We start from the raw sequence: 25,828 nt of genomic DNA on the forward strand, positions 1-25,828 counted from the left end.
ACATACCCCCATAAAATTCACCCCCTTAAAGTGTACAGTTTTATGTATTCACAGAGTATGCGACCCTCACCACCGTCTAATTTTAGAACGTTTGTACCATCTCAAAAAGAAACCCTTTACCCATTAGTACTCATTCCTCATTTCTAATCAGGTTTTTAACTGAGGGTAAAGAACTGTTTGAAGTATGTATAAGGGGAGTGCCTGAGTGGCTCAGTCAGTTAAGTGTCTGCCTTCATCTCAGGTCATGATCCTGGGGTCATGGGATCGAGTCCCGCATCACGCTCCCTGCTCAGCGGGAAGCCCGCTTCTCCCTCTCCCTCTGCCCCTCCGCCCTACTCATGCTCTCTCTTGCTATCTCTCTCTCTCAAATAAATAAATAAAATCTCTTTTTGAAGAATGTATGAGGGATGTGAGGGCGATCTGGCTGCGACATCTGTCACCCCATTGATCGCCAGGGTTGAAGTATGTACGAGTAATAAATGGTAATTCTTTTTCTGTAGTAACCATAGAGAATAATTTTGAGATAAGACAAAGCTTTTTGAATTATCACTGTAACTAAATGCTCTGAGTAAATCTTGGTTAAATAGAGAAGGTTGTACTCAAGCTCACTATGGATATTCCTGTTCTTTTCTTTGTAGGGACAAGATCAAGACTAATAGAACTTTCTAGAGAACTGAATGCTCATGTCATCTCTGAGAAGAAAGATTGTCTTCTGCAAGTCAACCAGAGAGAACTCCTTTTCTCCACCAAGTCTGAGCAAGGCACTATAGTTACTCCAGTGCTTGAATGTGTAATTTCTCTATATGAGCTGGACCTTTTCCACAAAAACCTTCCTGTAGCTGCCAGATCGTCACTAAAGTAGTAACCTGAGCAATTTTTCCTAGTACGTTGCCGTGGTTTGGTTGGCTCCCGTCATAAGAGAGTGCAGAGCCTCGTTAGTGCTCTGCTGCCCTCATGCTTCCCTCCTCCTCGTCATAAAGTCGAGTGTCTACATTCTCCCCAGGATTCTAAGCTCCTTCCTCATTCCAGATACAGCCAGTTTCTGCTGTTGCTCTTTGTGACCAAACACCATGGTTTTCCAAACCACCCACTAAGGCCCGGGTGATCTAGAAGTTGAAGACACCCAGCAGAGTGTGTCTTGATCATTCAGTCCTGGGGCCCTTCGTCTCACATGCGTCCTTCCTCACCCTGTGATTTCAACTCTTTCTTCTTCTGTCTGATCTGAGTGAGGTGCGGCTCCTTTCACATTAGCTCTTACTCTCTGATGCATTGCTTTTATTTTAAAATTCATTTGTGTACTTCCATTCTGTCAATTAAAGCGTTCCAAAAGTTGTCTTGGGATTTTTCACTTAACCGCTTGGTTTCAAAGATCTTAAGTGAAAAACTACCTTCCGGTTATTATCGAGTTTGTGAAAAGTGGGAAGTGGAGTTTTTGTGCTATGTAAAAATTTTGCTAGTCTAGTTATTCTATTCTATTGCTTTGTAGTTTTCTGAGGAATTGGAAGTCCCTGTGTGAGGTGCTTTACCAGTTGTAAGATCGGCTACCGAAGGGAAAAGCTCTTTCTAGTTGATTTTGAAAAATGCCCTAGGTCTTCATAATTTTCATTTTCATGAATTTTTGGCCAGTTCTGGAATTGTCGATCTGATTTTCATACTCCTTTACTTTTTTGCTGAAAGCTGGACTGGGCAGAGGCCTTGGGGTGAGGAAAGAGAAGCGGTGTTGTGCTGACCCCTCAGCCACGGAAGCCTTCCAAGAGTCCAGATTAAAGGCACAGTTTATACTGCTCCACAGGATGTGTTTCTTTTCACTGTATTTTTCATATCATCTACTTTGGCTTCTGCTTTCTCTTGACGCCCATATAAATGCTTTCAACCAATTTTCAAGTATCGAGTGCACTGGTGGAGAAGTCGTCATTTGTCAGGTATTCCCCTCCTTCAGTGCCACGGCAGCGGCGGTGAGGTTGCCCCACCGTGGTCCCCGTGGGGGGCCTCCCTGGGAGGAGTTGTGTTCTGACCAGCTGTGCGTGGGTCAGTGGCACCCCTTCTCTTCGTTCTGCGGAGTCTGATTTTGTTTCATTATGTTACCTGAGCTCATGGTAGTTCCCTTCATCTTTAGTTCTCCTCTCTTCCATCCTTAGGAGGATCTCATCAGAGAACTCATATAATCCATCAGAGAAGAGAAAGACAGATGGACTTCTGAGAGAGCGGGGACGGGATGGCCCATATGGAAGCCTGCAGGCTTGAGGACTGAGTCTGTCTTGGGGATGGGCTGTTCCGTAGGATTGTTTCCTCATGTAAAAGATGTGAAAATAACGACCCTTTCCATTTGAAGTCCCTGGCTTTCTTACGAACATTAGATAATATATCGTTATCTTACTAGGCCTCCATTTCTAAACATGCACCTTTATACTTTCAAGTATGAAATACCGTAGGGGGAAGGAGGCCACAAATTCAGGACTGGTCCCTCCTGCCTTGTTCTGGCAGTGTTTTACTGTGTTGGGCCCTCCCCACAAGCTCCGTAGGGTTGAAGAAGGAAAATAAGGGGTGGAAAACTCCTATCACACTCTTCCCTTTACAGGTCTTTTTCAAAAGCGAAGATTTCTTTCTTGTTTTAATGACTTCATTGGTAGTCCTTTTACTAATGGACTTTCTGGCTCACTTCTATCCATCTAACCCCAGTAGTCTTGGCTCTCCTGTCTGCTTTCTGCATTAAGAGTTGAACTTTGCTTCCAGAACAACCATAAGAAGAGTTGTGGGAACATCTCACAGCTTAGTGGCCCGCACATTCATTTTTCCTCTTGTCGCCTGTACATGCTTCTCTGAACCCAGGTGCGTCCCTCTGGCTGTTTGCTCGGGTTGTCAAAGCAAATGGTCAAATTGCACATAGAGCTTGTAAAATAAATAGACATTGACCCTTTTTCAGCTAAATTCATTTAGTTGTCCCATTTCTTCTGTGTTTCCCTCTCATTTACTTGATTTTTAGTATTGGGGGACTACATCTACTCTTTGGAATAACTCCTGGCCCATAGTAGGGGCTTAATAAATATGAGTTGAATCAAAAAATGAAAATTGATATTTACCTTGGGTGGTGGGCAACATCTTTCTACATTCTTAAAGTGTTTTTCTTTCCAAAGTAGAAACATTTCAGGTCAGGAGCTGTGGAAATACTGAATCTCCTGTTTATAGGGCTGAGAAATGACTTCGAAATGTAGAGAAATGAAAGGAAAGAAGCAGGGATGGACCCACAAGAACTGTCTGTTCCTTTTTTTTTTTTTTTTGTCTCTGACTATCTGATTTTGGCTCTTTAATATAGTGGGTTCTTTCCATCCAGTCACATGAGACAATTTTATAGCCTCGCTTACAGATTCTAAAGAACCTTACATAAAGCATCCCACTTGATCCTCAGAGTGCCGTGAGGTGGGCCACGCACGTGGGACCTCTGATCTTCATATGTGTTCTAAAGCAGTTCTTTGGTTTGCCGAGGTGAATGGAAGAACCCAAGTGAGTAGTTGGGCCGTGTTTTTCCTAGGCCTGTGCTCTCAGCGGCCCACCAGGTAACCAGCTTCATCACTTTTGAGGAATTTCTTGGTTATATTAACACTCAAGGGTAAGGTAAAAACCAAAATGTGTCTATAGTGCAAGAGAACTGCATTCAGGAGAAGTTTTCTTTTGTGTGTTTTCATTTTGGCATAGTTAGTTAGAGGAGATTATCAAATGGATTTGGCAGCTTTTACCTAGAAAGACAGGCAACTTAGAGGGTATAGCTATAGGTAGTTACTGGAGTTATTTAGACTTAATTCTATGTTTCATATAACTCTGTGTTCACTGCCAGCCCTTTCATACAAAGACTCCACATTCGGTACTTGCTTTCATCCTTTGGTGGCCTGGATTACAGCTCCAGTTGGATTTTCTTGCATATTTACAAATATGCTACTGTTGCCGTTCCTTATGAGCAGTAACTTGGCTGCCCATCAGATTCATGGATCACATCCTTATTCCCTCGATTCTGTGGATGCATCACTTTATTGTCTTCCAGTGTCTGGTGGTCCTGAGAGGCCTGAGTCCAGACAGATTGTACTTCACCTTTTGTAGATGACCTGCTTATTTGTACTACGTACTTGGGGCTGCTTGTTTATCCTTGAAATTCATGACTTCGTTCGTGTCTGTGTCAGAACTGACAGTTGTCTGTTGGCTTTTTCTGCTCCACGATGAGCGATACACATTGACATTCGGGCCTTACTCCATGTCTTATGAGTTTGTTCTCTTCTTCGGTAATTTGTCCCCGTGTTGGTTCTGTGTTAACTGGCCTTCACATTATCTTTCCTTTGATTGGTTTCATCCCCTTGTCTTTCTTGATGCTGTGGATTTTTCCCCCTCAGCTCTGAGGCTCCCCAGTCACTAACTCGGTGTTCTGTGGCGTTGATGGTAGGCCTAGATGCTCACAGTGTGAGTTTCACTTCTGTTACAGTTTCATTTTTGATCTCTTTCTTTTTCTCAGCTCTGCCAGGTGTTTTCTTTCATTCTGTTATCCTGACTCCTTTGTTTCATTTCTTGGAAGGCTGAACTGTGTTATCTACAATTTTCACGGTTTCTGAAATCATTCTGTTTCCAGAACGTACTTAGTTGTCTTAGGCTTCTTTCCTTCCTTTTCTCTGGGTTGTTTTGCTCTTTTATTGTTGCACAAGTATCATGATGGGTTTTTTCGGCTTATTATTTGTCTTTGCTTGGGGCCAGTTCTAGGTGCTCAAGAACAGTGTGGAGAAATCCTCCTCGACTCTTCTCAAGCGAGAAGTGTTTGCATGGTCACCTTAGCACTTAAACTGTACAGCTAGATATTGCTGGATTGTAAGGGTGGAGGCTGGTTTTGTTTCTCAGTCTGCTGGCTGGATATAGGGGAATAAGGAGTGAAGCAAAGTCTCTTTGGGACATTTTGTCTTCCGAGTGCCTTCCGCGGGTGCTGCTGAGTCCCCTGCCCTGGGGTGGCCGGCTCTCACTGGGGGAAAGGGATTCCGCTTGAGTTTCCGCATGTCCGCTAGGTGTCGCCCTAGCAGGGGTGTGGAGGTTTGAACCTGCACTCTGCTGCCGGATGCACGCATAGTCAGCATTTGTGTGCTTGGCTCCTGAGTTAGTGTTTCTCTCCTGCGCACACAGATGCAGCACCTGAGTTCTCACCCTCCCCTCCCAGGTTCGGCTGTGGAAATGTGCCTGCACACCGTGCACTGGGCTTCTCCGGACCGCCGGTCCTTGTGTCTCCAGGTTAACAAATGATTGGTCTGGTCCTTTGGCAACCTCTCCTGGAGTGCCCAGCAACTGTGGTCTGTTTGTTTGGCAAATGCGAGAATGCTCCTCTGATTAGTCCCCCATTTCGTTGTATCTGTCAGACACTCCCCCTGGAGTCCTTGGTATGGGGTGCTGGCTTTTATTAGTTTCATAATGGACAGCTTCTTTTTCAGGTTTTGGATGTGTGTGTTGAAGGGCGGGAGCACTTATATAAACATGAGTTTATTCTGCCATCTTCCCCACGGTCCAGGTGCATAAACATTGACTTTGAAGATAATGTCCTTCATGGTCATAATCTGTATGAAAGTAAACAGAAGAAACCAATGTCGCTAGCAGGAAAGAACCATTAATAACTTAATCAATACAGGATTTTTGTTTGTTGTTCTGTGTGGAAAGATAACTTTTAACTCAGGTTCCTGTTCCATTGATTAGAGGTATCAGTACCTTCTGGTTTGAAAATAGGGGACATTATAATGAACTTAAGAAGTTATCAACCACTGACAATTATTAATTAGTTAATTAAATATGATAGAGTATTTCAAACTGGCACATAATCAGAGTTATCAACAGAAGTGGAAGCTATTTTCAATTAACAGGTTGCTAGTCCAGCTGTCTTACTGAGGGCATTGACCCTGGTGAGAGCTTGATTGTGACGCGGGTTTTCTTACCTGTCTTTTCATTTCACCCCATTTTAAAATTTGGTTCATTGAGAGAGGAGTGCAGTCCTCATCAGGATTATTTTTGTTATTCACGAATATACCGTGAGATGGTGCGTAGGTCTGGGGCCTACTCTAGAGGCACACAAGTTCATGTTTCCAAAGTGCATTTACAGGTGGACGTCGGGGTGGGGCTTTACTGGGGCCGTTTGTAGGGTTGAAGTGTCCTTTCCTCGGGGGCCAGCATATTCCACCAGGCGGACTTTCCTCACCTTCGGAGCCCAGCATAGTGATCAAGGAGCATGAGTGACAGCCTTGCTCTAGGTACCAAACCCCACCATGCAGTGCCTTTCCTGAAAGTCAGGGTGTCTGCCCTGTTTCTGTCCTGGTGTGAAATGGAGAACCGAATGCGCGACGACGTGTCAGGGATGAATGAAATGAAAGTGGTGGATGGAGGAGTCGTGGAAAGGAAAGCTGGGTTCATTCCTCCATTTGAATAATGAGTGTCTGCAGTGCGCTATAGCGCAAGTGTGCGAAGCGTTGGGCACGCGGCAGGGATCAAGCAAATGGAAATCCCTACCTCATGACCCGTTCTTGTAAGGGAAACCGACAAGACACAAAACATGGAACGTTTCCGGTACAGTGGAGAGAGAAATAGAGTGGAGCAAATCAGTCCAGTGGAGAAAAATAAAGCCAGGAAGGGGATGCTTGGGGCGAGTTGGGGGCCCCAGACCCTGTAAATGTTGTTTTCGTCGTGGACAGATGTGTTCTGTAGATGAGGAGGTGTTTGTGATTCCGGAGTTCTCTTCACTTTTGTGTTTTTTCCTGGGCATCGGGAGAGTCCATCTTGCGTGCTTGGCTCTGTGTGCGGCTCCGCCGGGGACCCTGCCCAGGGTTGAGCACGCCTCTAGGTAGGCGGAGCCCCGGAGCCTGTGGCGTCTCCCCGGGTGGGAGGGGCCCCTGGTCAGGTGAGAGGAGCCAGCTGTTACTGTCCGTGTTCATTGAATGGTGTGTGCTGCTGTTTCCTCATAACCAAAATGCAATGACCGCAGGTTCCAGGTGTCTTTTTAGGGCCTCAGAAATCATTATTTAAATACACCTCTAACAAGGGGAGGATGCTGCTGGAGTTAAAATAGCAGCTTGTCAAGAGGAGAGACCCTCTTGACCACTTCCATACTGGTTTTAGAGGAGGAGGAAGGGATTGCCCGAGAAGGCTTCCCTCTCAAGCCCTCGGGTTGGCATTAGCGGTGGTCACCCCTAAAAATGAAGAAAATAAAATGACAGCAGTATGGCGGTCACAGGCGCCTTGAGAAACCTATTTTTCCGCCTTCTCCTCGGTCTCTAAAATAGGGACCCGAACTGCCCCTGATCCCAGCGTTAGGGTCAGTGTGGCCTCCGTGCAGCCGGGACAAGGGCTGCTCTTCATGTCGTGACCCAGTGGCCCTCTGCAGTTTCAGAGGGGACAGGAGACCTGCCCTGGACGCTTTCACCTGTCGACACGCACTGTGGCCGGTGGCCCCGTGGTAGAGGGTAGAGCTGAGGGACTGGAGAAGGAGCTGAGATGCCTTTCATTATTCCCATAGGTAGGGCCAATTTGTCACCCTTTAAGCTGTCTTTTTCACATATAAATAAAAGCACCTTAAGGCCTCACTCCCGAAAGCATCCCAACAAACCTCTGATACAGTTCCGGCCCTGCGTTAAGCAAGAGCCCACCGAGAGCCCACTGAGAGCACCGCCTGGCACACATGGGTGTCCTCACAGCGCAGCTTAAGCCCGGAGCCCGTATCGCAGGGTGACTCCCTGGCTCTGCACCCTTTTCCCTCCAGCGCTGTCAACTCTACAGGGCAGGATGCCTCCCCCCTCCTGGCCGCAAGCCACTTCAGCCCTTGATGGAGCCTGCGTAGCTCTGGAGAGTGCTGGGGCTTGATGCCTGGAGTCCCGTGGCCCAGTTTAGACTCCTGGACATATTTTTTGTGGGGTGTTGGGAAATGTTAGAGAACTAAGGAGTAGATTGGTGGTGATACTGGGTCCAGGGAGCTCACAGTGAGAGTATGAACTTAACCTGCAAAATATTTCTCTGTTCTATAAATCTCTCGGTGACATTTGGATTAATCAAGCATAATTAAATGTAGTTAGATTTTTGTCAGATTGTAGTTCAAAATAATACTCATCTATGGAGAGGGTAATATATTCTGTAGAAATTTTATTAAGCACTTTAGTTAAGCAAACACTAAGGAGAACAAAATCAGCCTCAGGAAGGTTAATTACTAAAAAAAACCAGTATAGTAGATTATGTAAATCATTTTAATTTTGAATACCGTGGCTTGAGCTTTAATTTACATAGAGAGGTATTTTGGATTTGTTTTTCATATTTTCCAAAAGTACAGAATTGCAGTTGCATTCTTTGAAAGTTCTAAGCACTAAGTTTCCATTAAGTTTGCTTAAGTTTTTCATGTTACAGTTTCCAAAAGGGAAGAATTAGAACCGCATTCTTTAAAACGCAGTTAATGATTTCAGTATTCTACTAAGCTTGTTTCAGCCCTAAGAACTGCATTTTTATTTCTGGACCTTTAAAGAAGTGATCTTTTGAAGGCAAGTCTGAAGAGAGAGAATGGTTGTGAAAGCATCCCGCTGTGCCTGGCCTTTCAATAAATGAAAAGAAATTTTTTTTTAGAAGGTAAAACATAAAGAGCTTTGACTAGTAAGATAAAACTTTTTATTTTAATAATTTCTTTAAAGGGAAAAGTAGAGAAACCAAAATGATTTTAAATGTTATATTTTTTTGTACTCTGAGAATTACATTTTCACTACCCTTGCATGTCTCAGGGAATATAGCCTTTGATAAGAATCCCCATGCAAATCTCTGAAGCTGTATCACAATGTATTCTGATTTGATAGTTCTCGTCTAAATTTCTAGAAACAGTTTCAAAAGTACTGTCATCTCAGGAACACAAGATTACCCAAGAAACTTGAACCTCACATTTATCACCACTCAGATTCTATGTGCTTGAGGCCTTTTCATAGTATGTGGCATCTAAATGTCCTTTGGTAGGTATACAGAGGTGTCCATCACACTTATCTGAGATGTTCGTGGGGAGAAAAACCCTGCAGTTTGATTTTGTTTGCTAAGTTTGCTTCTTGGCCTTCCAGTTTTCTACTGGATTCTGTTTTCTATTGGAATCGAATCCTTTGGAGATAATAAAATTTTATGTAAAAGAACATTCCATTAAATACTTCTAACTTTTGCCAGCCTAAAAGTGGCCTGCTAATGTGAATTCTGTGCATAACGTTTATGAATGGACCAAAATAGCACAAATGTCAAAGAGCATATATACTGTAAGCAGTGTGTTGCCCCATGGTGAGCAAAGTATTAAGAAACGTCCAGCTCTGGTGCTTGGGGCTGTTTTCCCAGCTCTTCAGTTGCTCCTTACCTTCCAATCTGGTCAAAAATGGCAAGCTAAGAATGGAATCCATATTACTGACAGAACTACTGAATGTTTTAAGATATTCTTACCTTGAGAATCTTTTAGTGAGAAAGGAAAAAGAATCCTCACATTCAATTCTGACTCTGTTTTGGCTCTTCATATATGCCAGACATTAAAAAGACAATTACGAATGTTCAACCTGATTGGAAGTCAAAGGCATTCATCAGTTAGCTGTGCTAACATAGTGTCACCAGAAGAGTTTGCGAAAACAGGTAGGATGAGCATAAGATTTCATACTGTTGTTTATAATACATCCTGGTACCCCCTTCTTCTAAATTCCATTTTTGTCCTTTGAACTGTTAAAACCGTGGGAAACCTCAATCAGTATTTTAAAAGGCACTATATTTGTATTAAGAACTGGCTTATGCCTTTATCTCAAAAACTGCTGAGGTTACTCTCCAATGTCTGTAATTAGAACAAATGCTTTAGAATAATTGCAGTTAAAGCCTTGCAACTGTGGGGATCTGGAAGCACTGGAGACAGCCCACCACTGAAGAGGGAGCACACTGAATCGCGGGCCTCGCGCCTTCCTGAACCTAGCGCTGTCAGGAGGCGGAGTTGGCCTGGCTGAGTGGGGAACCCCAGGTAAAACGGAAAATAGAAGGGGCTAGGTCAAGACCATGTAGCCGCCTCTAGAACTCTTCCTGGGGAGAGCATTGCTAAAGTCCCTTGGTATCTTGCCTTTCACTTGTAGAAGTTCCTCCTAGTGCTGCCGTGTGAATCTGACCAAGGGATTGTGCATATGCTGGAACTGACCCCTCAGACTGAACCAAACCAAACGTACCGTGACTCTGGGTAGACAGCCAAGGCAAGGTCGACCTAGGAAACAGAAAGTACTGAGTGTTTCACAAATTGAAGCTGACTTCGGAGCTGGAGGAGTGGAGTTCCAGCGCCCCCGCCTCTGCTTCCATGATGCTCATCGCCAGAGCGCCCACTCTCTCACGCCGCCCTGCGCCAGAACCGGCCGCCGCCCTCGGGTCCAAACCCGGGCTTGCGCTTGAGCCCGTCCCGGACAGACGACCACGTTTTAGCCGGATGGGGCGCACCGCTTGAGCGGCCGGCGCACCCTCATCTCTGCCGGGGGCCTCGGTGGGCACGTCGTTCGCGGTTGTAACCGCTGCTTCAGGTGTGTACACAGCACACCATCTGTTGCTCTAAGTTCACAGCCGCACAATAGTACACAAGTGCTTGCAACTGAACTATTTTCCACATTTAGAACCCAGATTGCAAATACTTAGGAAACGCTTGAACCAAAAAAGAGAAGTCATTGCAGAGTCAGATATACCATCGTGAACATATCGAATGCTGCATTTAAATGTAAAATTACTTGCTAGGCCAGTTTTTCATCAGAACTCTTTGACGCACAAAAGCAGTGCCTACGCTGGGAACCATAGCTGATGTGACAAGAGAAGAATATTAACTTAAATGAAATAAAAGTTCATTACAATTTTTGTACCTGTAAGTCCAACTCTGACCTGGTTCACTCTGCATCTGTCACCGTAGTTACAGTGATAAATATACGCGTGTGTCCAGTGTTCACGAGCTGCCTTGTGATTCACAGAGTCAAGTCCAGCCCCCTCGTGTTCTGTGCTGTTCTGTGGCCTGGCTGGTACACCCTGTCATGAGTGAGGGATGACTTTGGTTTGACATAATTTGCAGCCTCACGTTCTGTGGAGAAAAGTGTTCTGTTGTTGTGATTGTTGCAAAAACACAACCAGAGCAGTGTGTGGCTCGGATAATGTTCCCCCTGAATTGCAGAGCCATCTGTGGTGTGTGTCATAGCCACACTAGTCCTGGAGCACGTGGACAATTCTGTACCAATGTCATCGAACAATAAAACAGTAGTTGTGATTCGCTGTGCGTCAGCGTGGTCTTTTCCTGCGCTCGGTCTGCAGTCTCATCCCTGCCACCTCTGAGCCTCGTCTTCTACTCACTTTTTGAAATTCAGTAAGTGAGGAGTACCAGGCACCTTTGTAAGTTGCTGGGAATGGACAAGGACACTTACGATCTTAAGAGCCATTGGGGTTATAGGTTATTTGGATTCTCGGTAGCAGGGAACATCCTGTTGGAAGATAAAGGAGCTGTTTAACAGTAAATAGTTTTCACGATATTTTTCAAAATACGATCTGTGGATCAGAGAAAGGGGACCATATATTGTCCACACCAGGAGAGTTTTGACAGTGAAAAGAACACTTAATAATTACACTGTAAAGCGTGTAAACCACAGCTGTGCTGGGCAAATTGGGCCTCACTGGTCATGGACCATCTATACCAGAATGACCTGAAGTGCTGGTTACATGCAGACTCCTGGGCTCTCCCTCCACTCCAATCATTCAGATGCTCTGGGCTGGGGACTTCGGAATCTATATTTTAACAAATGCCATGGGAGAATTCTTTAAAAAGTGTAAGGTGGGGAACTGTTGCCATTTGGAATACGCAGAAGATAAACAACTTGAAATTTGCAATTGAAGGGCTATTGGTTCCATGGTGTCTTTTGAGGAACTGGGGCAGCACCGACACCAGAACCCAGGGCCTCCGAAGACATGTGGCTGCACTTCTGGACTTGCTGAAGAACTAGGAGCTGTGGTCTTCATGTTATTTACCGGTGTGTCATTCTTTCACGCAACAATCAGTGGTGAATGGTCTTTTTAAAATTTCAGAGCCACATACCTGCTATCTTGTATATTTATCACTAAAAAAAAAAAAAGACCTAGAAAATTCGATGCAAGAAACGGGTTTGAATGATTCTTGGGGCATGCTGGTATCAGGAAATCAACACATCTGCCTTGCTTCTGCTGTGCCTTGGTTTCCTTGTCCATAAAATTAGGGAGTTGAACTATATGGTTCCAAAGTTCTTTCCAGGTCTGCTGTTTTATGGCACTCTTTAAAGCCTAAAATAGGAAGCAAGTACTAATCAACTGCTTTCATGTTGTGCTCTATTTTGCCCAAAGCATACAACAGCAGTGGCTCTTGAAAGTGACCATGGCTTTCGTTCGTATTTTTCAATTATCTATCTGAATTTTATGAAAAGTCAGCCGCTGTGCTAATACATCCTTCATGACTAGGGAATAGCGTTCTTGTCGCAGCCACTCCTGCCGTGTTTTGAAATCATACAGGAAGTATGGTTTAGGCTCACCAAGAGACCCTCCAACTCAAACGTCGGTGGTTTTGGGAAGCCGCTGCAGTGCACTGCCCTTCAGTGTCCCTTTTGACTTCCTTCTCAGTCTTTTCAAGGTTTTCCAATGACTTAATGCATGTTTGCAAATGATTATCTGCTGATACTTTCAGATGTTCACTGTGTGCTAACACATAAATGTACTCTTTGATAACATGAATAAATCATAAGGTATCGTGTAGGAGGGGTTGCCTCTGGGAAGGGAACCTGTAGCTACACCACTGTCCGTGACGAGAACGCTGCAATGATGGGAATGTTCTTTATCTGTGCTGTCCAATATGGCCGCCACTAGTTGCCTGAACACTTAAAATGTGGTTGGTTCAACTGAGGAACTGAATTTCCCATTTAAATTGTATTCATCTAAATTTATTTTTATTTTTTTAAAGATTTTATTTAGAGAGAGCATGCGCGAGCTGGGGGAGGGGCAGGGAGAGAGAGAGAAAGAATCTCCAGCCGGACTCTGTGTTGAGCGCAGAGCCCAAAATAGAGCTGGATCCCAGGACCCTGAGATTGTGACCTGAGCCGAAATCAAGAGTCGGACGCTTAACTGACTGAGCCACCCAGGCGCCCTATATTAATCTAAATTTAAAAAGCCCCACGTGGCTAGCGGCTACTGTGTTGGACAGTGCAGCTATAAGCAGCCATTACATGCTTTTGAATTTTTTTGTTAACATTGGGCCCCCATTTTCACCAGTCATTGGGCTGGGTACTTAACAGTATCTTTGGCATTTCTAAATATTGGTCTTAAAATGAATCCTTTGCCCACTGCCCATTGATGACACTTTTATCACTTTAATAGTCTCTCTTTGGGTAAGCAAATGATATTTAGACCTTTTCCTGTCACAGCTGTATAGCAGATCAGTTCTCGTCTTCGTCATATAAGTCGTTGACCATCAACTTCTGAATCCAGTTACTCCCCAAGGCTCACTTTGTTCCCTCAGTTCAAGTATAGCCCAGAGGGTCTCAACCTGGTCTTATTAGAATCTCCGAGTCCTGGACACCCCTTCGGATCCATTCTGTCAGATAGTCTCTGGGGAATACCTTTTTAAGAGTTCCCTAGGAGATTCTAACATGTGACCACATGTTAGAATGTTAGAAGGAATTAAAGTTGCTGGTGAACTTAAGTAGAGAGATTTTCTTGCATTATCCAGGTAGGGCAAATGTAAACACAAGAGCCCTTATAAGTAGAAGAGAAAGGCAGAAGGCTTGTTGGAGTAGTGTTACGTGAGAAAGACTGCAGTGGTTAGAAAACCACTGAAGAAGTCTAAACTACAGACCCGCCTTTGAGAACAGTAGAATGCTGGCAGCAGCACATCCTGTCTCCCTCACACAGAGTGGGTCCCAGGGGCCTTGCAACTTTATTGATGTTCTGTTTCACATGTAATTGGAAAATACTTAGAAGAGATCAAAGGCCTTGTTGATTTGAATTTGGGGCAACTGAGCAGCCTTGCTGTTTCTTACTGTACAAGAAACTCTAAGCTAATGGTACTCTTACTGTCCCCTGGCATTCTTGTCCAAACAGAATTTGCCAGTCCTCAAACAAAATAAACATGTTAATGATTTTTAATAACAGTGATGGATGCAGAAGCTTCCACAGTTCCTTAGTAACGGCTTCATATAATAGTGTAATTATTTCTAAAGTTAGAGATAATTATTGTCACCTTGCATGGTAATTGGAACAGAACTTCCTATATGAAAACTGCTCTTTTCCTAGGGCTTCAGCTGGTAAAAAATAGCAAGTTTATGAGGGCAAATACTGCCCCATTATCCAGGTGAGAGAGGCCCGTCAGTCACACTGCAATCGAGGAATTTCGGGTGAGACCTCAGATGGCCACCTCATTCATCGAACAGCTCTGTCCACATAGGAGAGTTGTGGCCCAAGCTCCGCACGTGTTGTGAAGGCCTTGAAGGAAAGTGTGCTGATGCCTTTGGACTTTGGTAGCTCACCTAGAGCCTTACTGTTGATGGGTCTAGCTAAGGGGCGGACATCATCAGCCTCCTCCATTCAGCATCCTCAAAGAGTGGTTTCTAATAAACTGAAAATCTATTTAAAATCTACTTATTTTCCCCCACTCCGAGTAAGAGTTGGCAGTCCTTGCACTCGGAGAAAGAGCACCCACACCCAAAGAGATGAGGAAAATAGTGTGAAATCAGTTGTTAGTAAAATCATTGTAAAACTCTATTTGGCAGAATCAGAAACTTGGACTGTTCATCAAGAGCTCAGAAAGTCAAAGGTAGGGCCAGTCAGGAGAGGCCAGGGTTGAGAGTCAAGCTACTGAGCTGAAATTGGGGTGGGGGACAGGATTGTGTCCTCTTTAATCTTTGCATCGCCAAGACTAGCAGCTCACTCAAATGTTTATTGAATGCTCCAGACAGGAATGTATGGTAGGCCTTAAGTTAAAATGCTAATAAAAGGCCACAATGGGAAAATGAGTTACTCTAGATAGGAGCATGGCGTACTTTGATACTGGATGGCTGGAAGTGAGTTCTAGCTTCAAGTGGCTGTGGTCAACATCCAAGGACCAGAACAACCAAAAACCAAAAACCAGACGGAGAATAGGCAGGAAACAGATTCTGCCTGATAGTCAAAAATTGTATTCCTGGGCTTGTTTCAGCAGGAACATAGCCAATGATCAAAGGCTTTGGTTAGCTGCCCTTTTGCTTCTTGTCTTCTTGAGATAGCCAAGTATGAATTGGAGGATATGTACAGAGAACGGGGCAGGCGGACTCTTAGACTTCCTTCTCTACCAGCCATGACTCTGTGTTCGTGAGTTGAAGATCCAACACATTTCTCCTCATGGACCAATTAACATGTCCATTTGGGTCAGACATCTTCCATTACACCTATTCTGTGCTTCCCTTGTGGGCGTCAAGGCTCAGGAGAAACATTTTAAGCAGGTTCATCATTAGTATACACAGGAATGTTGAAAAGAGGAATATGAATCTATCTGTGTGAGGGTTACTATTTCTCAATTCAGAAACTGGAAAAAGGTTCAAGGGTTTATGATGATTATCTTCAGTCACCTTGTGGTAGATAGCATAATGGCTTCCCAAAGATGTCCACATCATAATCTCCAGAATTTGGGAATATGTTATATTCCTTGGCAAGAGGGAATTAAAGTTGCTGGTGTACTTAAGTAGAGAGATTTTCTTGCATTATCCAGGTGGGGCAAATGTAAACACAAGAGCCCTTATAAGTAGAAGAGAAAGGCAGAAGGCTTGTTGGAGTAGTGTTACGTGAGAAAGACTGCACTGGCCATTGTTGGCTTTGAAGATGGAAGGGGGCCATGAGCCGAGGAATGCAGGCAGCTTCTAGAAGCTGGAAAATGCAAGAAAACATTCTCCCCGCCAGCCCCGCTGACACTTTAATTTTAGCCCGGTTAGACCCATTTTGGACTTCTGAACTCCAGAGCTGAAAAATGATAAAACTCTGTTGTTTTAAGCCACTGAGCTGGTGACAGAAGTAGGAAACTAATACATGCCTCTTCAACTTCTTTCTACTATTGTTAATTCCTGGGTACCAGATATGGAAAAAAAATAATCACTAACTCAGTTGTGTTCATGTTGATTTGTGGGCAGACTAGTGAATAGCATCTTGTCAACGTCCGTCCAGTGGAACATGACGACCAGACGAGAAAGACTGGTTCCCTCCTCAAGCTATGTAATCAGTCATGTCCTGCCACGTGCATGGGGGAAGATGACAGGTTGTCTTTGAACTTGGAAATTTTCGAGTGACAAGTTCATTTGCAAGTATAATTAGCTGAAAAGGTCCCTGTGGAAGGGGTAAAGTATCCCAACTCTTTCAGGTATAGATTCATTAATTCTTTTAAAATGGAAGGTTATGTATCAAATATTTTAGTTATGTCTAATCCCTCCATCAGCACTCTGCTTTTGTGAATACAGTACAGTAACCTGGCACGTCAGTTCCTTTCCCTGCCCCCCAAGAGAGAGAATGAAGGTAAGGAGAGCAGAAATTGCTTGTAGGAGACAAGTCAACTCTGCACTCAAGCTTTCGCCTAAGTTTCCCACATTCGGTCAGCAGCGGCTGAGGTTCAGCTAATAAGGTTCTTTTTTGTTTCGGTTTGGTTTTCTAGAATATAAGTTATGGCAGTGCAGCTGGGCCTAACAAAGGTCAGTTAGCGCTGACAGATATTTATGCTCTTAATGATATTTTCATATTTTAATGGTTTATTGGTTTTTACTTGATGATTTCTTAAAGGATTCCATCACTGGGTATGTATTTCAGAGCTGATGAACTGTCAGGCTTTATCCCAATGGCATCTCGGTGGGAGTCTAAGCGCTCCGCTGAATACCTGAAGAAGTTGCCTAAACATTCAATTCCAAGAACCAATGAGGACTCCGGTACCAGGGGACTGTGGGGGTGTGTGTGTGTGTGTGTGTGTGTGTGTGTGTGTGTATAAACATTTTTGATAATGTACCTTTTTTATCCTGGGGCTTCTGTTTATTAACAAAAGCCAATTCTCTTCAGGGCAAATATTAGAGTTCTTCAGTATGAGTTTTCTTATGCTTTAGAACGGATTTTTCCGTCGTGAACATTTTTGAGGTAGCACGAAGTCAAGAAGAAACCTGTAGCTGTTACTGTAATTACGACCTGTCAAGAGTGTGTTTGATCTGGGTGGCAAAGCCAAGGACTATGGTCTGCGAATAATGGGTGTTCTGTTTTTAAATGGGTTCCCTGGCTGCATACAGGCCTGGCTGGTTCTTCTAGAGTCCAGGCTAATGTTGGAACTGTGGTGGGTTCGCGGCTCAAGCTCACCAGATGGAGTTCATAGGAACTCCGATTGGGCCGGGGAGGGCTGCGCGCAATTCCCGCCCGAGAACCTCGGCCTTCATTGCCGGCGTTCGGGCTGCTGACTGCCGGCTTCCCTCCTACCGGAGGCGCTTCCCTCCTACCGGAGGCGCTTCCCTCCTACCGGAGGCGCTTCCCTCCTACCGGAGGCGCTTCCCTCCTACCGGAGGCGCTTCCCTCCTACCGGAGGCGCTTCCCCCGCAGAGGCGTTCCGGCCGCGGACACGGCCCCGCCCGCCGTGGACGTGCAGGGGCGAGGCCGCCGGCAGGGCCCGGGGCGGGAAGCCGGGTGGAGCCTGCGAGCCCGCGGAGGCGGCGGGGCGACGCCGGCGGTCGTGGAGGTCCCGGGGGCCCGGCGGGCCGCCTCTCCAGTGTGCTGCCCAGTGACAGGTAAGTCCTTTCTCATGGTCGCTTAGTGGCAGCATCCTAGCTGGAGAAGCGTAGGGACCACGCGGGTTGCGTCGTAAATTCAGAGACCTTTCTAGGCAATGATGGCGGCAGCCATTGCCGTCAACCCCCTCATTGGACAAAAGCAGACCCTGAGGCCACGGAAGTGAAGTCGTTTGACCGAGGTCGCAGAGCCAGTTAACAGTGGAACCTCCAGCTCAAGGTCCCGACTGGGCCTCCTAGTGTGACCTCGCCTCTAGGTGGGTCTGTTCCTAACGAGCTTTGCCGTCAGGTGTGGGCCCTTTGGCACCTGCAGCCCATTGCCCCGCGCTACACAGCACGGAATCCGCATCCTCGCTGCACGTGGGCAAGACCGCCGCCACCCTGGTATTTGTCCACCACGAGCCAAGTTCACGAACGGGAACACAGTAGCACACTTGTAAGAAACACGACAAGCCACAGTGCAATTACGTATCCCTTTATTTATAAACAAGTTGGGAATGCTGTGTCCAGTTGGGGAGCGGGAGTGGGTTGGGGAGGGACGAGGGGCCAGGGGTGGAGGGCTGATTCCAGTAGTTCGCGTTATTCAGCACCAGAGCAAATGCTTGGGCGTAAGGTCGTACTTGAACCCAGACGAGTCTTCGTCTTCTTGTATGTACAGCAGAGTCTTAAGTATGTATGCTCTTCTTATGGCTTTGTCCCAGGACACATCGCAGTGACAAAACAAAAAAAGTCTAGAGAGAAGTAGAAGTTGCAAATGCCTCATGAGCTGATTCTATTATTAAAAAAGAAAAAAAAAGTCTGGTGGCCTAGACTAGTGCTGAACGGATGCCTGAGGAACAGGAACACCTCTGCTCCAAACGGGCTCATCTGATTCAGCCGAGTCTGTTACGCCATCCCGTATGTCTCTCTGGGGTATGTCTGGGTGCTAAAGTAAGTCCTGAAGATGAAGAGAAAACAAATGCACACTCTTCCCGTCCCTCCCTCAAGGGATGGACTCACAGTGACTACAGCCCGAGGCCTGGAGCAAGACTGCAAGCCCACAGAGCAGGTCGGAAGGCAGCCTTAGGTCTCAGGGTCGCTCCTCTTGAGGTTTGTTTCCTTTACCTTTCTAAGGTCCAGGCACATGGGAGCTGGCTTGCCAGAAATGGGCCGTTCGGTGTGACTAGGATATGAGAGTTTCCCCTGTGTTTTTAGCTGGTGGAAGGGTGAACTTTGATTTCAGGGCCCTGGGAAGAGGAGGTGGCAGCGAATGGAGAAGTGGTGGAACGGGGGAGCTTGGGGGCACAGCACCCCCACCCCTCATGGGTATTCACTAACCTTGGGTGTCTGTGAAAGGAAGCCTTCCTTCTTCACCTGTTAGGGGGTGAGCGACACTTTGAAGGGGAGCAGAGAGTCCCTGCTCCCCCACTCCCTCCCCTCCAGCCCGTTTCACCCACCCTTCTTCCTATCCTGCCCCCTCTTCTGCAACCCTCAGTACTGTTCTGTAGTCCTCAGTCTAAAGCTTCCTTCCCTTTCTAGGGCAGAAGGAACACTTCCTTGCTTTCTGTCATTTCTGCTTGCCTCTTCAAACCTGCCCGTGATTTGTATGTCTCTCACTCCAGCCCTGACTCACTCATGGCCATGACTGTTGATGGGTTGACCCAAACGAAGGGCAACCCCATCTCCTCCTGGGAAGGGGGAGCTGGAAGACACTGATGGCCAGGAGCGTTACAAGTTGGGTTGCAGAATCCCTGCCCCCATCCCTTCTCAGTAGTCTCATAGCCTTAGGACAGCAGGGAGGGATTGTTAGAGGACAGCGTGGGGACATAAGGTGAGATTTAGAATGGTTTGTGGGTGGTTTCGGCCCGTCCCTGGAATAACCCAGGTGTCGGTCGTGTCCCATCACCGGCAGCTGTGAGGGCACTGAGTCTGAGTCACATGAGGGGCACCTGTCAGTATGGTGTGTAAGGCCTGCAAGCCCAGAATCAGCCTGGGAGAGCCCCACATTACTCGCTTCAGAGCACAGTTCAAGGAAGAGTGGATCTGTCTGCTCTGGGCCATGGAATAGCACATAAAAGGCCTTCCCAAAATAGTTGCCCCTACACAGTGAGGTCCAGAAACTGGTTGAGAGCACAGATTTTCTATAATGGCCTTCCCTCTCTCCAGGCCCCTCTTCACTCCTTTTTTCTGCCCTTGTTCTCCCCACCTCACTCTGCCTGGCTGTGCTCATCCTTGCACTGCCCCCAGTGTCAACCAGCTGGAACGAGGTCTCTGTGCCAGTTGGCCCTGGCTGCGTGACGGAAGAGCGAGCAGAGGGGCACAATGGAAAGCTGGGGCCTCGCTCCCTCTGCAGAGCAGTGCTCTAGGCCTTGGCTACAGAAAGCTTCCTTTTCACGCGCCACGTTCCCGCCAGCCCTTTGTCCCATGTGAGCGCTCAACAGAACTCTGGAGAGCGTGCCAGGAACAAGGGGATTCCAAGCCAGCTCGGCCTCGTGGTTTTGCTTCCCAGTAAACACCACTTATCTCCAGGTGGGCAGGGAGGTAGTTCAACCCCGACACAGGGGGGAAAGACATGCCACCTTCCTTCGTTGGTTGCCCCACATCTCACCCAGAAGGCAGGTTCCCAAGGCCTCTGAAAAGGGGTGTTTCTGTCACAGGAGATGCTGAGCTCTGCCCACAAGTTGCTGGTTTGGGCCTCTGCTCAGCCCGGCCCCAGCTCTCCCTCTGGCTTTCCTGGCACAGACAGGCAGTGCCTCATCTACCTAGGAGCGTGGTTCTACACCCTAACTCCACCTGCTCCTTTCCTACCTGTCACTGGCGGACAGTAACTTCAAACCACTCAGCAGCAACGCTTAGGCTCTTCATCTCATCTGGCAAACCTAAGGCCAGGGCTAACTATATAACCACGTAGACCATTTCAATGCTAAGATCACACTGAGGTTCCCACAGTGCTCTGGGAAACTCTTCAGAGCCTCCCTCCAGCCCAAAACATGATGGGAGGCCATGAGAACAACATACTCGTTTCCTGGTTGGGACAAGACATTTCTACAGGAATCCAGGATGGATTTTTGACAAAGTGCCCAAGTCACAAGGGAACCAGGTAGTCCTTTAGACCAAGGATTTCAGCAGGGGATTCGGATGAGAGCGGGAGCGTATATTGTAAAAGGCTACCACCATATATTCATATTGCATATGGTATACACCCTGGATAGCGTATTGGGAGCACACAGAGAACAGATACGTGCAGGTAGCACCCCCTATCGGTATACTATGTGGTTTCGCACATCAAACTGTTACTTGAGGCCTGTGAAATTGTTAACTGGTCAGAAATGGGAAAAGCCGTTCCAGAGTTAGCATCCTTTAAGGAGAAGCTCCAGGAGACGTTTACCATCTCCTAACTCAGAGCCAAAGCAAAGCAACTCCTCTTTATATATATATAATATATACATATATTATATATATATATATATAACCATATATATACACACACATATAAAATGTTTTTCTTTGTTGCATTTCCCACAGATTAAGGTAATTTCTAGAAACCATAAAGTCAAACCAATGATGAAAAGTACAACTAGGAACATTTTAGGCCTTCTATGGCGTTCTCCTCAACTGAACTGTCCTCTGAATAAGAAGTTAAGGTTCATGCTAGATGGCCTTTTATATATCTGGCCTAAAGCATGTCTTCGTCTATGCACCACATTCCTAGAACTGGAAAGAATTGATGTGTTGCAACATCAGGCCTCAGTGGCTAAACTGAGAAGATTGGAATTTGTCTTTCACTTGACTATTTTAGAAGCACTTTGCCACCTCTCTCGGAAACAACTTTATTCTGGCAGAGCTTGGGTGGTAGGAGGCAACGTGCAGGGCCCTTATGAGCTGGAAGTAGCAGATTGAGGGAACAGCCGCTTCCATGGGTGGTGGACTTGGTAGGGGTGAGTATAAGGACCAAAGCAGAAGACACCCGAGTCAGTGCGAGTCTCCTGGGGGTGCTCTGCTTCCTTCCTTAGCAAGGTTAAAGTAGAGTGATTCTAGATGCTGCTAAGAAGGTTTGTAAAGGTTGTCCGCTGGAAACCTCCATGCAGAGCCCGAGTCTTAGGCTGAGTGGAGACCGAGGGAGAGCTGGTCCCCAGGCCTTCCTTTAGCTGAGCTGCAGCTCCTGCGACCACCGTTAACCTTCCAACCCCACCCAGGCACACCGGTGACCCTGCCCTCGCCCCAGCCTGTGTGGTGCGGCCCTTGCTGTCTGCCGGCAGCCTTTACTTCTCATCCTCATCCCCCTCACTCATGCTGCTGATGGAGGCTGAGGCTGCTTTGGGCGAGGAGGGGGGTGAGGTTTTGTTGGGGAGCCACGAGAAGGTGGGCGACGGGGAGCGGGAGGGGGACCGGCTCCTGGTGGGGCTGCTCACAGGGCTCTGCTTCGGGGACAAGGCCTGCAGCATCCGGCTACTCCTCTCCTGGAACATCTGCTTCTAGAGAGAAATTGGAGAGAAAGCCTCTGTTAAGTTAGCCATCTGAGGTGGCAGGAAAACAAAAAGGGAAGGCAGGAAGGAGAGCCGCCACTCCGCAACACCGGCACCCACAGACTGGTCCTACAGTTGATGTCGTCCAGGACGACGTGCGGGGGGCGGCTGAGTGACATTCGGGGGCAGTGGGATGACCAGCTCTGCTGGTTCTTGGGACTCTTGCCTTCTTGCCTGCCTTTACTCCAGCTACAGAGTTTAACTGAGTGTCTGTCCTCTCCCAGGCAGATAGTAATGTCCAAGGTACAGCAGGGCAGTGGGAAATAAAAACAGAAGTCCCTGTCCTCATTGACATGAGGACGGATCACACAGTAAACAAATGAACAAAGTGGATGTCAGACGGAAGTACGGTCTGTGAGAAAAAATACAACGCGAGACGATAGCAAATGAGGGTGTGAGTTTGGGGGGTGCCTGGGCGGCAGTTGTAATGAAGGTGCCCAGGGAAGGCCACAAGGAGAAGATGCTATTTGAGCAAAGACCTGAAAGAGATGAGGGAGGGGCCCATGTGAATGGAAAGCGGGGGCAAACACATTGCACACAGAGCACCCCAAGAATGGAGCATGCAGCACATGTCCGAGAAGGAGCAAGGAGGCCATCCATGGCGGCTGGAGTGGAGTCACCCAGGGTGGAGAGGAGCGGGTGGGAGGGGGCTAAGAGGAAGTCACCAGAGGAGTGACTGTGTCATGTGGGCTCTTGGGGGCCACGTGAGAACTCTGGCCTTTACTGTGAGACTAGAAACCTCGGGAGAGTTCCTTTACCTCTGAAGTTCCGAGTGCCAGACTAAGGAACTCTGACTTTGGTTTTAAAAGGACCACCCTGGCTACAGTGCAGGGAACAGACTACAGGGAAGCCAGAGCAGGATCCGGGGCAATGGTGAAGAGCCCACTGTAGTAAGAATCCAAGTAAGAGGAATGATGGCGCCCTGGACCACGCTCATAGCCACGAGGTTGAGATGAGGTGAGAAATGGTTGGAGCCCTGGTAGATATTTTCCCCCATAGTTTTAGTAAGGTATAGTGGACTTAAAGTAAAAGCCAGCCTTTTTAGTCTCCGGTTCTGTGAGTTTTGATAAATGCCTGCAGCTGTGTGACTGCCACCACAGTCAGGGTGTTAGGAGGGTTCTATCAGCTACCCAATCCCCACGAGATCCTTTGTCACCCTCCCCTAGCCTCTGGCAACACAACTTTTTCCTGTCCCTCCCGTTTTGCCTTTTCCAGAATGTCCTCTAAATGGAATCATGCAGTACCATAGTCTGGCTACATTTTGAAGGTAGAGCCCACAGGAATTGCTGACAGATGGGATGTGGGGTGTGGGAGGAAGAGGGGACAAGAGACTCCAGTTTCTGGCCTATGAAACTGGAAAGCCAGCAGTGTCATGTGCTGGCGTGGGAGACTCCGTGGGTAAAAGGGGTTTCACCGGTAAGACAGATGTTCGCGCTGGGGATCTCCAGTGACTACTGCCCGGTGCTTTCAGAACTGAGCCTTTCCCTGGCACTGTCCTTCGGCTTGATGGGTCTCCCAGTCCTGGCCTAGCAGTGGTGCCCGAAGATATGCCCTTCTGCTCTGCCTGCCGCTCAGCCCCGCACATGTACCCATATTCCATTCCACCCACCCCTGAGCACCCTGCCCATGCCGCCTGGGCTCTGTGCCCTCATTTCTCTCCCTGGCTTGTCACAGAACCTCCGCCCCCAGCACCTCAGTCCAATGTGGTGATCCTAAACTGGCCCTGAGAGCCATTTCTCCTGTTTGCCATGTTAGACTGCTCTTGTCATTTGAGTTACTCCACAAACCACTACAGAGCCCCCCCGCCCCAAAGACCAGGTGCTATGTCCAAGCTGGGGCTCCAGTGATGTACAGGAAGGGGGGGTTGAGGTGGGAAGGAAGGCTGTGGAGCTGGTGGAGGGGTGACTTTCCAAGCAGAGGGTGCTGAGGAGAGAGTACTACGTACAATTCTTGACATGACTACAAGCTGAGTGCCTAAGGGGTTGACCGTAAGCTGGGGCTGCAGTACCAGGAGCAGCTGGAATTTTTTCCCCAAGAGCCCCAGGAAGATTTCAATTAAAGGAGGGGTATGATCAGATTTGTGTTTTAGAAATATCTTTGAGTGGGAGCATAAAAGCAAAGAGACAAACCATAAAGGAAAAGATGGGTGTTCGGCTATATGAAAGTGTAAAACTTATGTACCCTCCCCCCCCCAAAAAAAACCACCACGAAATAAGGTAAAAGGCAAATGAAACACAGGGGGAAATTCTTGCAATATTTAACTATAAATAATGGATCTTAGTATATAAACAGAGCCCACAAATTAAAAAGAAGAATGTAAAGACGTTCACAGAAAAATGAGCATATGCCTTGTTAAGGCAACGCACGAAAGACTGACAAACGACCTATAAAAAATGTTCAGCATCGCTAGTAAACAAGTGCAAAATGATTGTTACAGGGTTTATCTTCCCAGCATGTAAAAAAAAAAGATTTCCAGTTTTATTGAGATGTAATTGACACAGCACAGTTTAAGGTGTATAGCGTAATGATTTTACTTATGTATATTTTGACATTACCACAGTAAGTTAATGTCTGTCATCTCATAAATATAAAAAATACATATTTTCCTTATGAGAACTCTTGTGATCTGCTCTTTCATACATACCACACAGCATGTTAAGCATAGTCTTCATGCTGAACATTACATCCCTAGTACTTATTTATCTCATTAAGTGGAAGTTTGTACTTTTTGATCACCTGCATCTGATTTTCTGTCCTTCACTCCTTTCTCTGCCCTGATAACCACAAATCTGATTGCTTTTTCCCTGAGTTGTTGTTTTTCTCACTTGTGAGATCATGTATTTGTTTTTCTCTGACTTACTTCACTTAGCATAATGCCCTCAAGGTCCATCCATGTTATCACGAATGGCAGGATTTCCTCCTTTTTAATGGCTGACTAATATTCCATTGTCAACACATACTGTACTTTATCCATTCATCCACTGATAGACACTTAGGTTGCTTCCATGTCTTCACCATTGTAAATACTGCTGCTATGAATGTGGGGATGCAGAGAGCGCTTTGACATAGTGTTTTTGTTTCCTTTGGATATATTCCCCAGAGTGAAATTGCTGGATCATATATATGGTGGTTTCAGTTTGAATTTTTTGAGGAACCTCCATACTATTTTCCATCACGGCCACACCAATTTACGATCCCACCAACAACGCACAAGTGTTCCTTTTAATCCATGTCCTCATCAGCATTTGTTATTTCTGGTCTTTTTGATGGTAGCCAATCTAATTGGTGTGAGGAGATAAGTCATTGTGGTTTTGATTTGCATTTCCCTACTGATTAGAGATGCTGGGCATCTTCTCATATACCTGTTGGTCCTTTGTATATCTTCTTTGGAAAAATGTCTATTTGGGTATTAACCCATTTTTTGATTGGATAATTTTGAGTATTTGCTATTGAGTTGTAGGAGTTCTTTATATATTTTGGATATTCACTCTTATCAGATAAGTGGTTAGGACATGTTTTTCCCGTTCT

The 25,828-nt window shown here is 46.4% G+C and overlaps 2 protein-coding genes across 7 annotated transcripts in view; one reads left to right on the forward strand and one right to left on the reverse strand.

The window, feature by feature from the left end:
* The window catches only part of PDK3 (pyruvate dehydrogenase kinase 3), a 75,282-nt gene extending 64,010 nt beyond the window's left edge, over positions 1-11,272 (forward strand). For both annotated transcript variants that reach the window (XM_026480173.4, XM_026480174.4), the window contains one exon: positions 639-11,272. In XM_026480173.4, the coding sequence (XP_026335958.1) occupies positions 639-669 (31 nt within the window). In that variant the 3' untranslated portion in view covers positions 670-11,272. The remainder of the gene's footprint in view (positions 1-638) is intronic.
* Positions 11,273-18,256: 6,984 nt separating this feature from the next.
* The window catches only part of PCYT1B (phosphate cytidylyltransferase 1B, choline), a 104,315-nt gene continuing 96,743 nt past the window's right edge, over positions 18,257-25,828 (reverse strand). For 3 of the 5 annotated variants that reach the window (XM_026480168.4, XM_057310657.1, XM_026480169.4), the window contains one exon: positions 18,257-22,249. In XM_026480168.4, the coding sequence (XP_026335953.1) occupies positions 22,037-22,249 (213 nt within the window). In that variant the 3' untranslated portion in view covers positions 18,257-22,036. The remainder of the gene's footprint in view (positions 22,250-25,828) is intronic. The other 2 variants (XM_057310648.1, XM_057310652.1) reach the window with 2 other exon arrangements.

The sequence above is a fragment of the Ursus arctos genome, chromosome X (assembly GCF_023065955.2).
Source record: "Ursus arctos isolate Adak ecotype North America chromosome X, UrsArc2.0, whole genome shotgun sequence".
Taxonomy (NCBI): domain Eukaryota; kingdom Metazoa; phylum Chordata; class Mammalia; order Carnivora; family Ursidae; genus Ursus; species Ursus arctos.